The sequence below is a fragment of the Acipenser ruthenus genome, chromosome 7 (genome assembly GCF_902713425.1).
Source record: "Acipenser ruthenus chromosome 7, fAciRut3.2 maternal haplotype, whole genome shotgun sequence".
Lineage (NCBI taxonomy): Eukaryota > Metazoa > Chordata > Actinopteri > Acipenseriformes > Acipenseridae > Acipenser > Acipenser ruthenus.
The window spans coordinates 44992195-45007487 of record NC_081195.1 but is presented as its reverse complement, the minus strand read 5'-3'; the positions used below and the strand labels follow the sequence as shown (position 1 = coordinate 45007487).

The following is a 15293-nucleotide window of genomic DNA, read 5'->3' as shown; positions in this document are numbered from 1 at the left end:
ACAGGACAAAGGCATCAGTTACATTACTGTATTTTATTTTTTGTTACAAACTCTGAAAGCATCCTTATAAAACATTTTTTTTGTAAAAAGAATCTCTAGTTGTCACTTTCCACAGGTAGATGATGTGATGTGTATTTATCAACATTACAAAAGATGGAAAATTGGATAATTCAGTCAACTGGTTGTCAATTCATACTAAAAAAAAAAAAAAAAATCATTCTGTACAAATTATTCTGGGCTAATTCAAGTAACACATGGTCATAAAAATCCTCTCTCTTTCTCAGTTATCTTCATTATCTGCTAGCCTTTCCATTTTCATGAGTGTCCTTCCTACAATCAAAAGAAGATTGAATAACATGAAAACAGTCAGAACAGGTAAAATCATCCTTTAACTGAAGAACTGTTCCATTCCAACTTAACCTGGACTTAAAATGGAAGTATTTTATCCATTCTTTATTTTACAGAATGGGCTGTAAAAATATATGGAACAGTGTTCTGCAAAAATATACAAATTAGTAATTCATGTAATGCTCCAAGATACAAACCCATTTTCTTCTTTGAGGTGTTGGTATAATTCAGCTTTGTTGTTTACAGAGTTTAAACGTCCAACAAACTCTTGATGTTTTCTGGAATTGGCTGTATTTATCCTGCTGGTCCACATAGCAAGTAATGACACAGGACCTAAAGGCACAACATGTAGACTTAATCAATGACAAAACACACAATTGTTCTCTCTCTCTCTCTCTCTCTCTCTCTCTCTCTCTCAAAAAACCTCCATAAATCTAACCTTCCAAGTGCATTTGTTATACACTAACAAAACAAGCTCTCTGGTACCTCACTAGGCTTGCAAACCATGCTTTGACAGTGGTATACTTTCTTGTTAATTTTTAATTAGTTAGGAACACTATATTGTCTCCATCCCGTCAACGTTTTCTTCCTGCCATTACCAACCAGCTGCTTCCTGACTGGCTTTGACAGGCATGGAAACTTTCTTTAACCTAATGTAGTACCAGGTATTTGCATTTCCTATAACATGTACTTTTTTCAAAACTGTATGTTTAGGAATTTTGCAGCCAACAGAAATTCTAAATGTGTAACATTTATGGAGTTTACTCTTGCAGTATAGATTATATTCAGTAATGGGACAGACAATTACTTCACTAGAGTGTGGAGTAGTGGTTAGGGCTCTGGACTCTTGACCAGAGCGTTGTGGGTTCAATCCCCAGTGGGGGACACTGCTGTTGTACCCTTGAGCAAGGTACTTTACCTAGATTGCTCCAGTAAAAACCCAGCTGTATAAATGGGTAATTGTATGTAAAAATAATGTGATATCTGTATAATGTGAAATAATGTATAATGTGATATCTTGTAACAATTGTAAGTCGCCCTGGATAAGGGCATCTGCTAAGAAATAAATAATAATAATAGATTACAGAATATGTTGATTATTTCTGCACAAATATGAATACTTTTATTACACTCACGTTGCATCTAAGACAGGGCTTTTGCAATAAAAGCTGTGGGCTGTACCTTTTGCTTTTTCCACTGGCGGTGTTTCCTCTATTGTCAGACGGGGTTTTTTGTTTAGTGGTTCAGGGGAGTCAGGAGAATCTTTAATGATTTCAGCCTCAGCCAGCTCCTCTTTCTCACGCTCCAGCACGCCTTTTAACCTAGAAATAAGACAACATCTATCTCAATCCCTGTTTAATTCCTACAGAAAGCAATACAATATACCAGACATTACAGAATCTGAACTATGTGTGTGGCACAACACATTCCATACATATTTCTGACAGGATCTTTGAATAACTTCTGCCAAACATAATCCATGTATTCAAATAAAAGCTGTCTTTTTCACAACCACGGCAATGATGTTATTGAGTTGTATTTTCCTCAATATCAGATCCTAGAAAGGTTAAACAGAACACATCAGCGTCATGTTCGTAAAGAGAGTGTCCACCAGCAGGGATTGGCTCCTGCCAATATTATGCATGGAATTGTCTTTTTCTAAACGATCAAGACTATGTTAAAAAAAATAAAATAAAGATTCATTAAAGCTATCAGTATCATTAACTAGTAGATCACCATTACGTAAATCCACTGTATGTATTGTGATAAAGTAGGAGGAAAAAAAAGAGAAGTGTAATCCAGGGGTTTAAAATGGGTAGCCGGACAGAATACCGCAGGTCTTAGAATTAGAGCCGGGATGATTAGCACCTGGCACTAATTTAATGAGGTACACCTGCCTGAAATCAAGCAGGCAGATATACAAACAGGGCTAAAACTGGCTACTGGGGTCCGTCTGTGTGAAGGCAAAGGCCTGTGGGAAGGCCCAGTAACCACCGAAAGGTGACGTGCATTGTGTGTGCTATGACTTGTATTTAAAACAAGAAGTGCTTTGTTGAACTGTTAAACAGTTTAGCCATCCGGTTGTGAGTCAGGGATTATTCAAAGTTTAGAGAGTGCTCCAACTTGGAGTTAGGCTTCTGTTTGTTTTGTTACATGAATAAACTTACAGGTACCGTCCTGTTCAAATCTGTTGTTTGAGTGCTGTTTGTTTACTTTAGCTTGTAAAGACCTCAGTAGTCAGTAAGTCTACATACTGTGGTGAACAGCGTCTCTCCTACCTCTCAGACTCCTGCCATGTCTTGTCTGGTTCCACGTCCTTTCCATTCTTCTCAGACTTGTCCTCTTTCTCCTCCCTCTTCCTCCCTCTCTTCTTGCGCTCCTCTTCCTCGGGAGGTTTGCTCCGACAGGCCACGATGCAGTCCAGGACTCTCTGGTGCCTCTCCGTGCTGTTAATATGAGCCCTGACGAGGGTCTCCAGCTCGTTCCACATGATCCTGTACTGTTCATCTCTAGTGAACAAACAGAGATAAGTGACTATTGTCCAGGAGATTCATCTTTTTTATGTATAATTTCAACAATAGTAGTATTTAATACTGTGACATTACCTAGTAATGTTTAAAATGTAATTGGATTTAACATACTTTATTTAGACATAGCAAAGGAACTGTCATCAGATTTGGGTCTTTGTCCATGACACTTACATATTATATATTATATATACTTGATTTCTCAGAATTGAAAGCAAGACTTAATTAACTGTATAATTAGGTGTTTTCATAGACACTCTTATATTCTTCTAACAAGTGAAATATATACATATATTTAAAACTTGTCATGGGGGTGTCTGATGATTAATAGAAAATTATGCTGGATGAAAATACAATACAAATCTATAATATAGAATTTTTAATTTGTTTTACCTTTTAGGTCCTTTTCCTCTTGTACCCACTGTAGAGATAGGAAGGGGGTCATTCTTCCTCTCCATATCAACTAAATTATAAATAGTCTTTTGACAAGTCAGCACATCTTCCTCAGTCAAACTTTCCTTCACAATTAAACTGGCCAAAGGCACCACCTGAGGAGAAACAGTATAACTGTAAGGCAATGAAAAATATTTATCCGGTCGAAAGCAAAAGGTGTTGCACTACACACCACAAGTAACATTCAAACCACAAAACTTCTACCTAAGCTTTCGGGTCTACATATTAAATCACTTCAAAGAAGCATTTCAAATGAACAAACAGGCCTGTGTTGAGGGAGCCATGCTTACAGCTTGCATGTTAAAGATTGTGGTCTGGGAGATGATCATTGGCCAGTAGCGAGTGTGCCGTTCCAATTGGTCTTTAGCTCTCTCCAAGGGGGCTCTTGCAGGTGCGTCGATCTGCTTGGGCTCTGGGAAAGGAGTCAATCGATTTTCCCTCATAAACTCTCCAAAGTCCTGTTGAAAGCAATACATAATTGCTGTTTAAAAGCTTTAATAGTTATCAGTGCCATTTCTGATAATCTTTTTAAGTTTTCTTTTTTTGGTAACACAAATGTATGTAGCTTGAATTGGTTAATGATTATACATTATATGGATATAAGTGTACAAGTTATGGAGTTCACATGTTTGGCTGAATAATAAACAAACCTTTAAAGTATTTCTACACAAACAACATCAATGCTCTTATATAAAAACAAAAACAAAAAATACATCAACATTTTACTATAACATTCAATTGGTTTTGTATTTTTAAATATTGAAGTAATTGCAGTAATGTACAGTTTTAATGCTGGACAAAAAAATGGACACACCTGCCATAACATGGTCAAGAGTGTGTAGAGCCACTGTAGGCAGCCAAGACTGCACAGATTAATCCAAGTACTGCGTCTTTTTTGTAGCAATAGGGAAGAGTGTGGAATTGTGCTTACTGTAATCCTGTAGTCTGTGACTCTCCCTCCACACCCCTCACTGATGGACGGGGGATCCTCCAGGGTAGAGCGGGTGCTGCTTAATACGTGAAGGAAGATTTCCCCACCGTGGCTGCTCAGCATGTGGCTGATCACTTTGGAGCCTGACTTGCGCGGCTGCTCCAACAACACTGAGCGACCTGCAATAGAAAAAAACAGGAGACTCATTCATGTCAAGCCTGTGCACTTCAATGCACCAGGGAGGTCAGGGAGGAGACCACAACCTTTGAAGGGAATCATGTAGTGAATATTTTCTAATCAGAACTTGTGCTGGCGTTATCTGTGATAGAACTCAAAAAGCGAAGAGAAAGCACAGACTGTTCATATACCCTCCCCCCTCCCCCCTATTCTCCCTCCCCCTTACCATTTAAAAGAAAGTTTGTTAGGCAGGAAGACGGTCGGCTGTTCACATCCACAGGTGAAATCCGAAAGGCTCCTGTGCAGAAATGGAGCTCTGAAAGGGAAAAAAGGCCCATTGTTTTTTATCCCCACAAGGCAACTCTCAGATACATCTGGTACTATGCATCAAAACTGCTGCTGCAGAGTCACGTACAATAGGACCTTGTTTGTTTTATGTCTCATTCGAAGGACGGAGCACAAGAAGGTTAAGTGACTTGCTCAGGGTCACACACAGTGAATCAGTGGCTGAGCTGGGATTGGATCTGGAACCTCCTGGTAACAAGCACTTTTCTCTAACCACTGGAACACTAAGCCTCCAATAGATGCACTGACAATGTAGATACAAATCTGTAAGAAAAAAAAAAAAAAAGGATTTAGATTTGTTCTTACCAACACTATTGGTCCTTGGTGTACACCATTTTAACGTCACAGTCTCTTTTAGACTGCTGTCTCTGCTGGCACTACCTGGAGGATGCAGCTCACCTATGAAACAAGAGGGGGGAAAATCATTACCGAGTATACATGTTATTACAGTGATAGTGCAGCACTACCCTTTTACTACCTGTAGCATTAATGAGCTGAATTCCTCTTTTTGTGTCTCTTTAAAGCTTATCAGTTGACACCAGTTCACTAGAATCTGTGCTGGGGTCATCAGAGATAACCACTAAAGATAATCAATGAAGCATATTATCTACTCACCACTCCTAATGAATTCTAAATGTGCATCTTTGTGATGAAGTAACTCCACATCATAATTAGCGGATGTGTTTGCGTGTTGTTCTTCCTTCAAATCAAAAGAAAAATTAAAAAACTATCATGTTAGGTACACCACTAACTGGCTATCCTTAGCATGCCAATTCACAAGAATATAACACAAATACAAAGAAACAAACCAAAGTGCAACCAGTTCTGATTCTATTTTTGTGAGCAGCTTGAATTGCCAGTTTTTCTGAGATGGTTGGAGGGTCATTTATATAGGACGGAGCTAGGGATACTGTTACTGCATGCACAAGGTGTGGTCGAGTCATTAAGACTTATTTCTTGTGAAGGCCTTTAGGTTCATATAAACTGTTGATTTTGTATTGCTTTTTTGGAGCACATATTTCTTGTATTAAGGAATAAAATATGTCCGAGAAAATATGAAATCATAAGAGGGGCTGTGTTATACACTCGGGTGAGTTGAATTAGTAAGGAGAGGGTCAATTTGGATTATATTTATTTTTGAGTTATGCTTTAGGTGAGTCGGAACCCCACAAAGCCTTAAGGATGTATCATTTGAAACCCTGTACATATAGTAAACAGCCTGGAATGCAACATTCCTTTCATATATTTAACACGTGAGTCAGCTAACTAACAGTGACATGCCCTTTACAATGCAAAAGTAAATCAAAGGAAACAGAATAAAACAACAACTTTACTCTGGCACTACAGGAAAGAAAGGAAAATAATACATCAAACACAGCAGCTCTGCAAATACAAATGGGAACTACACACACTTCGCAGGGACAAGTCTCTTTAAATTACTTCTTCAGGGTATCTCTGTATTAGGAAATTAGCATCTACTTTTTTTGTCAGTATGCCATTAAACAGCTAATGCTACAGCACATCTGCTTAGTTCTCATATCCAATAAAACAAGGAAAATATTTCAGTTCCCTCTGTTGACTGGATGGGATTTTTTTTTTCTTTTTAAACCTTTCTTATTGATGTTAGATTTTTATTTTAAATCAAGAAAATATTAGTGCTCCAAATTTACTTAAAAAATGCAAGATCTTCAATCAGTTACAATTTCACTGCCAACCATGTATAACATAACGAAAAACAGTTCTGCAATCCAGCAGGTTTTAAGCTTTATTATTTGCCACTATTAACAGTGTCACCTACAAATAGGGAAAAAGAAACATTAAAATGCCTCATGGATATAACATGGCATAAATTTGTGCAGCCGAAAACAAAAAAAATCACCTCCCACATCAACGCCTACTGGTCTCACCTTCCCACTTCCTGCTCTTAACTGTTTAAATCATGGAAGAGTGACTCTACCGAGCAGCACACAAAGACAGTGTTGTGCTGATATGCAAAGAGCTGAGACTCCCAAGAGACAAGCTCTTTTTGTTGAATTAACTTGCAGGGGGGGGCATTACTTGTCCGTTCAGGGGATGATTAAATAGAAAACTGGGGCCAAAGTGTAGTTTTTACAGGTTTGCAATCATGTTTATCATATTACTAGTCACCATTTTTATACCATACAACACTGGTGCATATAAAAGATCACTAATTAAAGGAATACAGCTGATGGGAGCAGAGAAATCACAATTGGCAATAATGCAAACTATTGATCTAGACAAGAGGAAGAAATGTACAAAGGGTATAAAGAGTAGTAACTTTACTTACTAACAGTACAAAAGTGGTCCTCATCAGTCACTAATGAACACAATACAAAGGATCACAGACAAACAAATAAGAGGAGTAACGCGAGCAGGTCAAAGTATATCACAGCTATATTGCTATACTGGGTTTGGAGAAGCTCACAACAATATAGCCTTTTGTTCTCTGATCCTTCTTGTATGTAAAATGTACTAACCTGGTCACAGACATTGAATGTGGGCTAGCAAAACAGAAAATATGATATGAAAAGAAAAGCAATAAAAAGATTATTTTTTTTATAGGATGCATGTTTACAAAAAAAACGAAATTGAGAGACTACAAAATAATAATGCTGAAGAGCAGTGCTGTAGGCAGTTTAAACCCAGATGTTACCTTCATGGGGATATTGGTGATGGTGGTGGAGGCCAGGTCGAAGTGCTGCTGGACTAGAATGTTAAGCTTTCCAGCGAGATGCCTTCCTGCTCGCACGCTATGTACTTCGCTGGTTAAGACTGGGGAGATCTAAAACAACAGCAATACTCATTTGGGCAGACACTGGGTTTATTTGCTAAGCAATTTCTCTGTAAAATAGATACCAAGAATGAGGAAGTAATCATAACCTCACCCCCTTACACCCCAACTGTAAGGTTTATATTAGTGACAGACCTGGGGTCAATTCTAATTACAAATACAGCAGAATTATTTGCTGAAATTGCAATTACAATTACAAAGCAATTGTGTTCAATTCTAATTACTGTTACAATTATGCTGCAGTAATTACAATTGTAATTCCAATTACTCTAAAAAGTAACATAAACAACAAACATTAACATGTCCACTGAATTCATTCTAAACAACCTAACAATAATCACAGGTACATATACAGAAACATACTATAGAACTACAATAGATTTATTTTTCAAACAAACGGATACAAGAAGAATAATTCAATGACAAATAAATGGGTAATTAATAAATTATATGGTATAATTACAATTACTCAGCTGTGCCAATGTTCAATTACACTGTCTGACTGCTGATTCAATTAATTCAAGTAATTCTACACTACAAGTGTTACTGATTTAAGATTTTGTAGTCACAACAGTATACAGTACATAGTAGTGAATGTTTCCTCCTTTTTTTTAGACTATCCACTAGATATCAACATACACTGCAATTATTTTTTTATACAATTCATCGTTAAATATTAAGAGTTGTAACCCTCCCTGTCAGAGAAGACGCTATTTGATTGCTATTCATTTATTCTCGATAATTGTGTAGATGAATGAAAAGTATATGTTCTTGTTGTGTAATTAACGTCTTTAAAAAGTTTCATTGCAAAGAGCATGTTAATGGGAATTACTCTGAAAATGTAAGCAGCTGCCAACCCGTGGTGTAAACACAATGATCACTCAACAATTTAATTTGGGTTTTACTGTATACTGAGTAAGTACTTAGTTGGCAGATTAAAAAACCGACTCATTTTGATGGAAAATGTTTAATACACTAGAATACTGGTGCAGTTTTCTGAATCACTCATACCTCTTTTCTTGGACGATCTGAGACCAGCGTGTCATCTCCAAGTGGGTATGTGTGAATAAGAACCAGCTCACACTGCTGAATCTGCATTAACCTTGGAAGTAATATAAATAAATGACAGTTACAACTACTGTTGTCTGTCTTCATTAAACACTGCAACAATGTGTTTTAATCTTATTAGCAATCATATAGATGTGCAGCTTTCACAGTTTACCCTGTACTCGGAGAAAGATAGAGAGAGAGAAGTAAAAGATCTGAATGTTTGATGAGTTTGTGAAGTTTTGTTTTTTTCCTCTCAAGCGGACTGTGGCAAGTTTACAGTATTATATTTTAATAACAGTTCAAACTAGCGATGCAAAGGTTATAATGGTCACAAACTGAAAGCGACATTTGCATAAAACTTCAAACTTAACGATTCCGACAAGAGATAAAAAGAGAACCAAAAACACAATAAAAAACCATTGCCAGTTTCAGCACTACACTGGCGGCATATTTGGGAGCTTGTTGCACACTTTGCTGCATATACAGCAGACGGTTCATATTAACATCCCTTAATAAATGTTATATGGTAATATGAATAAAAAGTTCTGACAGCCTTCAGTAGGGAAAACCACGGCTTTATACTTAGTGTTGGTGTCCAGATGCCTAGCGCTGTTTTCATACGCAAACACTCAGCCTGCGTACCCTAACTTAAACCTTTTGTTAAAAAAATGCATCCCAAGAAGCAAAAAACTGAAGCTGGAAGTTTATGGGTTATAAAAAATTTAGTACTGAATGATGCTAAACTGACTAAATTAGCCAAATGCAAAAGTATTGAAAAAATGCATGTATTGAAAATAGTTTTATTTGTCTGATTACTTTGCTGCTGCATTCTATTGGCATAGTGATTGAATTCAAGTGTAAGGGCTTTACCCAAAGAGTATATCTATCTATCTATATCTATCTATCTATCTATCTATCTATCTATCTATATATATATATATATATATATCACATGAGCTGCAGCTCTACAACCGACCGCAGTGACAATGGGTGAACCAGAATAATAAATCAAAAAGTTGAATGTCTATTAATGCATTATTATATTTTTCCTACAGTGTCTAATTGTAGACTACATTGTTTTGAGTGATGCAATAACACTGTTGAGCGTATTTGTCACAGTTGTTCAAAAAAAACAAAAAAAAAAACATGTTTACGGTAATAATCGTATGTCTCGTTCCCTTGGCTGCACAAATGCACAATTCGGTTTTTCAGTTTTAAACTTTCATTTCGGTTTTACAGAAGACAGACTGAATGTCAAAAACAGCTGAAAGACTTGACAAAAAACCGAACTGATCATAACCGACTTGCATCCCTTGTTCAAACATGCTATGGTTCAGTAAAAGGTACAGCATGAAAATGTTCAGTGGTACTTGCAGGGTCAAAACTTTGGTAACATGGATTAAAAAACAAATTGTACTTTTTTTTAATTAAATATTTTTTAAATTCAAGCTCATTTATTATTTTTTATCACAAATTAATTTGTAAATCAGCACCTACATGTATTGCCATGCTTTGCGCACTGTAAGCTTTTACCTAAAATTAAATTACCCTGTTTAAACTGTTTAATAATGCATACTAATCCCCATCATCAGTATGCCTACCATGCAGGCTATTATATTGCACCCACCGATCTGAGCCAGCTGCTAATTTGTTGTGTTCTTGTATCGTCTCCTGGACACAGTCCTCCAGCATTCGCACATGAGTGTCACTGGAAAGACAGTACAAAGAGTAAGAATCATACAAATGTAGCTCTGTGAGATTGTAATTATAGTAGCTCTACGTGCTACCAATAGCTGTTATCTTAGACTGAAGCTGTATTCTGCAGCAGATTTCCAAGCAGGAAGCAATGCATGCTGGGAGTCCTAAACTGCTCTCTTTTGTAAGATGAGATGCTACTAAATTTAGTGCTACTAAATGTTTTTAACTTTGCTTTTAAAATGAGGTTGGACAAGATGCAAGTCGTTTTACATAGAAGGTACCTCTTTGCATTGGTGATGCAGATAATTCGGCCTTTGTTGGTGACATGCTCTGCATTGTCCATAAGTGTGGTGCGAGCTTCGTGCTGGTATTCTGTGATTTTGCAGAGTGATTCCACTGCTGCCACTAATCCATGTAGGATGCTGCAGCACTCTGGATCTTCACGAGGATTGGGGGGTCCTACAGCTGCTAGAGCCGACATCAGCTTGTTCAAAGAAAAAAAAAAAAATAACTGGTTGAAAAGAACAAATAAATGTTTTCTTTTTTTTTTTTTAAACAGATTAAAAAAAAAATCTGTGTTTAGATTACAAAGTTTTACTAATTTGTTTCCATAACAAATTTTTGTTAAGGAGGATGAAATATGTATTAAGTCAATAAATATTTATTGTTTTTTGTTTTTAATCATTAAAAATCACCTTTGTTGTTACTGAATACAATTTATCTTTTCAAATAAATTATAATAGATACTTTTGACTTCATGTACAATTGATATGATGCCTGAGTGGAAATATAATTTATTAGAATTTCTGCTTGATAGGAAGAGCTTGCAACTGGAAATATATTTTTTTAATAATGACATTAAAGCTTTTGCTAAAAACATGTTGTGGTTGCAAGATGTACTTTATTACCTCTTGTACATTTTGATCTTCCTGGCTCCAGGTATTCAGAAAGTGAAATTCAGAATCACTTACAATATAATTAACCTGAAAATACATATGAATTGCAAAAAATTAGGATAAGGTATTTTGTTTATGGTAAACAACAACAACAACAACAACAACAATAAAATACTTTAACATACTGGATAAACAGGTTTCTGTGTTCTTTGTTTTTAAATTACATAAAAAATGTTTACTGTATGTACATGTACCGTTCAGTTCCACAGTTCTGACTACCCCTGTTGTGAATTATGATTTTAGAGTGTTTGTATGTCTGTCACTTTTTATGAAAGAACCCACATGCTGTGTACACTTAGTATTCGGTTGCATTTCAAACTGGGAGGGAGTTACTGTTTTCCTTAAATATCTTTTGTTTTCCTTTTTTATGGGGGCAGCCACGTATTGTGGACCTCTCTGATGACGTACACGTACCAGTTTCTTAAAGGGGTAGATGTCAAACAGTATTCTGCAGTATTCCATGGAACATTCCACTGCACAGGTCCACAGGGATTTTGAGACAGGAGCCAGTGGTATGATGCCTTGAGCCCGGGTTTTAGTCAACATATCGTATTCCACTTGCTGCCTACATGACTCTGCCATATATGGGCAGTGGTCCACAACAAAAACAGTTTTGTGGGAAGCTGAAAAAGTCTTCATCTTTATTCAAGTTAATAGCAGCCTCTAAAAGAAAAACATAAGAACACGAGAACATTTCTTCCTCTAGTCGTGTTTTAACCAGTAAAGTACCCATGTACTACTTTGGATTCCCACTGATTTAAGCATAAGGATTACAACACGTCTTCTGAGTCTTTCCCTAAATGACATATGTGATAATTAAATTTGCTTAACCTTGCACTACATTGTGCCCCCCTACACTTTGTAAAACAATTAAAGTTAATTTCTGGTATTGTGTCCATTTGAAAGAAAACTTTGGGACTGTCTGAGTAAAATAACAAACCGTAGCAAAACAAAAAGACGATGTGGAGTTGCCCTGGCAACCACTACCAAAATGAATATATAAACAAAGCCACACACTTTGCACCTCAAGTTCAAAACATAACTTAACTTTACATAACTGTTATGCACCCAATGTACACAACTGAGTGAAGATAAAACATTTTTAAAAATAGCACCATGCTGAGACTGTCCTGTTGTTTATCCTAAATGTAATCTAATCACAATTAAATGTGGCAATAAATAAAATTAGCCTCTTCATTATAAAAATGTTTGCACTATGTAACGTGTTTTAACCTTTATCTTAACATCGTTGTTCAGATGGAAGCAAAAAGCTGGTTCAAATAAGGAGATGCTGGCCTTTACTTTGTTTCAACAATAGATACAGCAATACAACTAAAATTAATTTGGTGGAATTTTAACTTAACAATGACAGCAATTTAAAACTGTAATTACATCCAGGTGACCTCCACTGTCTGCACGGTTATGGCTTCCACCTACTCTTTCCCGTCTGCAGCTTGCTTGCAGTGCTCACACAGGAAGCGCTTTATATCATGTCGCATAAGGGATCTCCTAAATGTTGTAAGAAAGTAGATGCTCACTGTACATTATTTCCACGTTGGAATAACATTTTGGTTTCAGCGCGTACTTTATTATTCAGAATACAGGAAAATGAACGTATTTACTATAAACCCGGACCCACCGTTTAACACAAAAGAATATAAATTAATACTAGCAGAAAAGTGACTTGACAGATAGAAAACAATGCACGTTTATTTATTTTCACACGTATTATCTGTCCTGCATGAACATTTACATCATGTATAGCCACACTGTAGCACAAAGTCAACAGAAAGACCCGTCTTAATAAATTATTTTCTTGATACACATACAGATGAAAAATTAACAGATAATTAAACAAAACAACAACAACAACAACAAACTCACTTTGTGTCGAATCTGTCATCAGCCAGAGCACAACACAAGCTGCGATAGATGATGACGCGGGGTGTTGCTTATTATATGCTGTTAAAAGAAAACAAAAGTCCAAATTTACATAATCGGTAGACTTTACACCACTTTACTTCGCGTTTCGGACTGTAATCGCATGTCTTCTAAAACCAATTGCTTGTATAATTAATGTATTACTTTAATATAATTTGTTTGTTGAAAGACTGACAGCTACTCCAAATCCTCAATGAAGTCCGTTGCGGAATTTATCTCGGTAAGGAAACAATGTTCTGTACAAAAACGTTCCGCTCGATGATAAATGCGTATAACTCACAAGCTGGGAGGTCATTTTATTGAACCTGGATGCTTGCACTGTTTTGACATCTTGCACTTTTTGAAATGTATTTATGAAAGCTGCACATTTGTCAGCTGGGGATTGAAAGCAGCATGTTGAATTTTTTTTTAATATATATATAAACAACTTATATTTGTCTGTTACAAATTACCACCGTTTTTATTTTTGTAGAGCTAATATAAAGACCGCGATATTGCTTGAAATGCAAGGAGTCTGGTGTTACAATTGACCTCATGACCGGGGGCAGTTGTAACAGTGGTCGGGGTCAAATGTAACACTTTGTAAAGAATAACAAATAAATAACAACAGGTTTTATTTAACTAAAAAAACGATATATTTATTCAATAAGCTATATATTTATTTAACTCAAACAATGTCCAACAATGTTTCGTAATTCGGAGGCTATATACACACACGCAATTACTATCTTTCTTAAGACACCTCTTTACTTTTAAAATAGTTTCAAATCCACTTTCTGCTATTTAATAGGAATAAATGAAAAGGGCCATGAACACAGAGGATAGGATACTGCCAGTTTTCTCAACACTTGTGTTGTCGATATCAACTATTAACAAAGTCCAACATTGTCTTACACAATGCGCAATTTATGATCCTGCTTATGGGGACTCCATAATACAAATCTGCAGCCTTCAGTAGATATTGTGCTTTTTGCCCCTGCTCCTCAGTGAAGACTCGAGTTGCATTGCAGTAGTCTATAAGGTAGTTTACTAGAACCTTCCTCAGCTAACTTTTTTCTGGCCTTATAAAATCAGGACAATGCTATATGGCAACTATCAAGTGATTTTGCCAGATCGCACTGACTTTCCCTCATTCTGTACTTCATTGGATGCTTTCTCCAGGGTGTGTGTAATGGTACGCTCTTACTTGTCTAACTCTTAGCATACTGAAAGCAAAATAATGAATAAAAAAATGAGCTAGTGTTGTATGGGGTCAATTGTAACACTTGTTACAACTGGCCTCAACCCTAGGAGCCATTCCTAAACTTCATGTTCTGACAACAAAACTAATATGAATCAATGGTGTCAATTGTAAGTACACAGATTAGTGATCAAAAATATATATTTATAAAAAAATGATGTGTTATATAAAACATATATAAGTGCATCTAAATTACCTTATTTGCCATACGTTTAGAGAAACTGTTTTGTGAGGCTTTATGGCAGCAGCAAAATCAGTTGCCTAAAGTTCCAATAAAATTCTTGAAACTTGTTTTTATAATGTCAGCAAAAATACAACCAGACAACTTCACAATCGCTGCCTTTATTTCATGGCTCTATGTCTTTCTAGTACTAGCTCAGCAGTGCTGGGCCTGAGTTTGTTCTGCTGCAAGATAATATTAATTGTACTGCCATGCTTGCCATGGATTACCTTGAGTAGCAGGTTTGGGACTGGCCAGCAAGAAATCCACTTGTATAGGCTATCCCACAAAAACATCTTTGGGATCTACTAGGAGGTCGGGTTGATTAACTTTGTAACCCTCCAGGTGAGAAGAACTGAACTGATTTCATATTTTAATACTTTATTTCAAGTTATTGGTAATATTAAATAAAGTCAGACATTCATGAAACTGTTCTAGACTGTTGTTGTTTAGCTAGGTTCGTTAATATCTTAATTTAATCCACAAAATGCAATATTTTAAAGCTTTTGTGAACGGGGCCGACTGCTGTACTACATTAGAACGATCTCAGTTCGCAACAGCTTCAGGATACATGGCAAAATAAGCTTATCAGCT

At 36.4% G+C, this 15293-nt stretch overlaps 1 protein-coding gene across 3 annotated transcripts; it reads right to left on the bottom strand.

The window, feature by feature from the left end:
• Window positions 1-14: 14 nt before the first annotated feature.
• On the bottom strand, window positions 15-13475 carry LOC117414847 (integrator complex subunit 13). Of its 3 annotated transcripts, XM_059027076.1 has the most exons (19): window positions 13384-13468; window positions 13183-13260; window positions 12691-12807; window positions 11713-11961; window positions 11251-11325; window positions 10624-10826; window positions 10272-10352; window positions 8606-8696; window positions 7457-7585; window positions 5398-5482; window positions 5089-5181; window positions 4664-4753; window positions 4261-4439; window positions 3620-3787; window positions 3270-3424; window positions 2628-2858; window positions 1531-1670; window positions 546-681; window positions 15-330 (listed from the first exon to the last, which is right to left on the bottom strand). In XM_059027076.1, the coding sequence occupies exons 4-19, from the start codon at window positions 11935-11937 to the stop codon at window positions 294-296; spliced, it is 2118 nt and encodes a 705-aa protein (XP_058883059.1). In that variant the 5' UTR covers window positions 11938-11961; window positions 12691-12807; window positions 13183-13260; window positions 13384-13468; the 3' UTR covers window positions 15-293. The 3 variants fall into 3 exon arrangements, with proteins under 3 accessions (XP_058883059.1, XP_058883060.1, XP_033880560.1); XM_059027077.1 differs by having other exon boundaries at window positions 12736-12807; window positions 13183-13475; XM_034024669.3 differs by lacking the exon at window positions 12691-12807 and having other exon boundaries at window positions 13183-13475.
• Window positions 13476-15293: the final 1818 nt, after the last annotated feature.

Excerpts from the sequence above, each read along its gene's own strand:
- LOC117414847 (XM_059027077.1), bottom strand. The coding sequence starts at position 11,937 with ATGAAGACTTTTTCAGCTTCCCACAAAACTGTTTTTGTTGTGGACCAC. Across the intron at positions 10,353-10,623 it reads TGCATCACCAATGCAAAGAG|TGACACTCATGTGCGAATGC; the intron begins GTACCTTCTATG and ends CTGTCTTTCCAG. Across the intron at positions 2,859-3,269 it reads AGAGGAAAAGGACCTAAAAG|AGATGAACAGTACAGGATCA; the intron begins GTAAAACAAATT and ends TTTGTTCACTAG.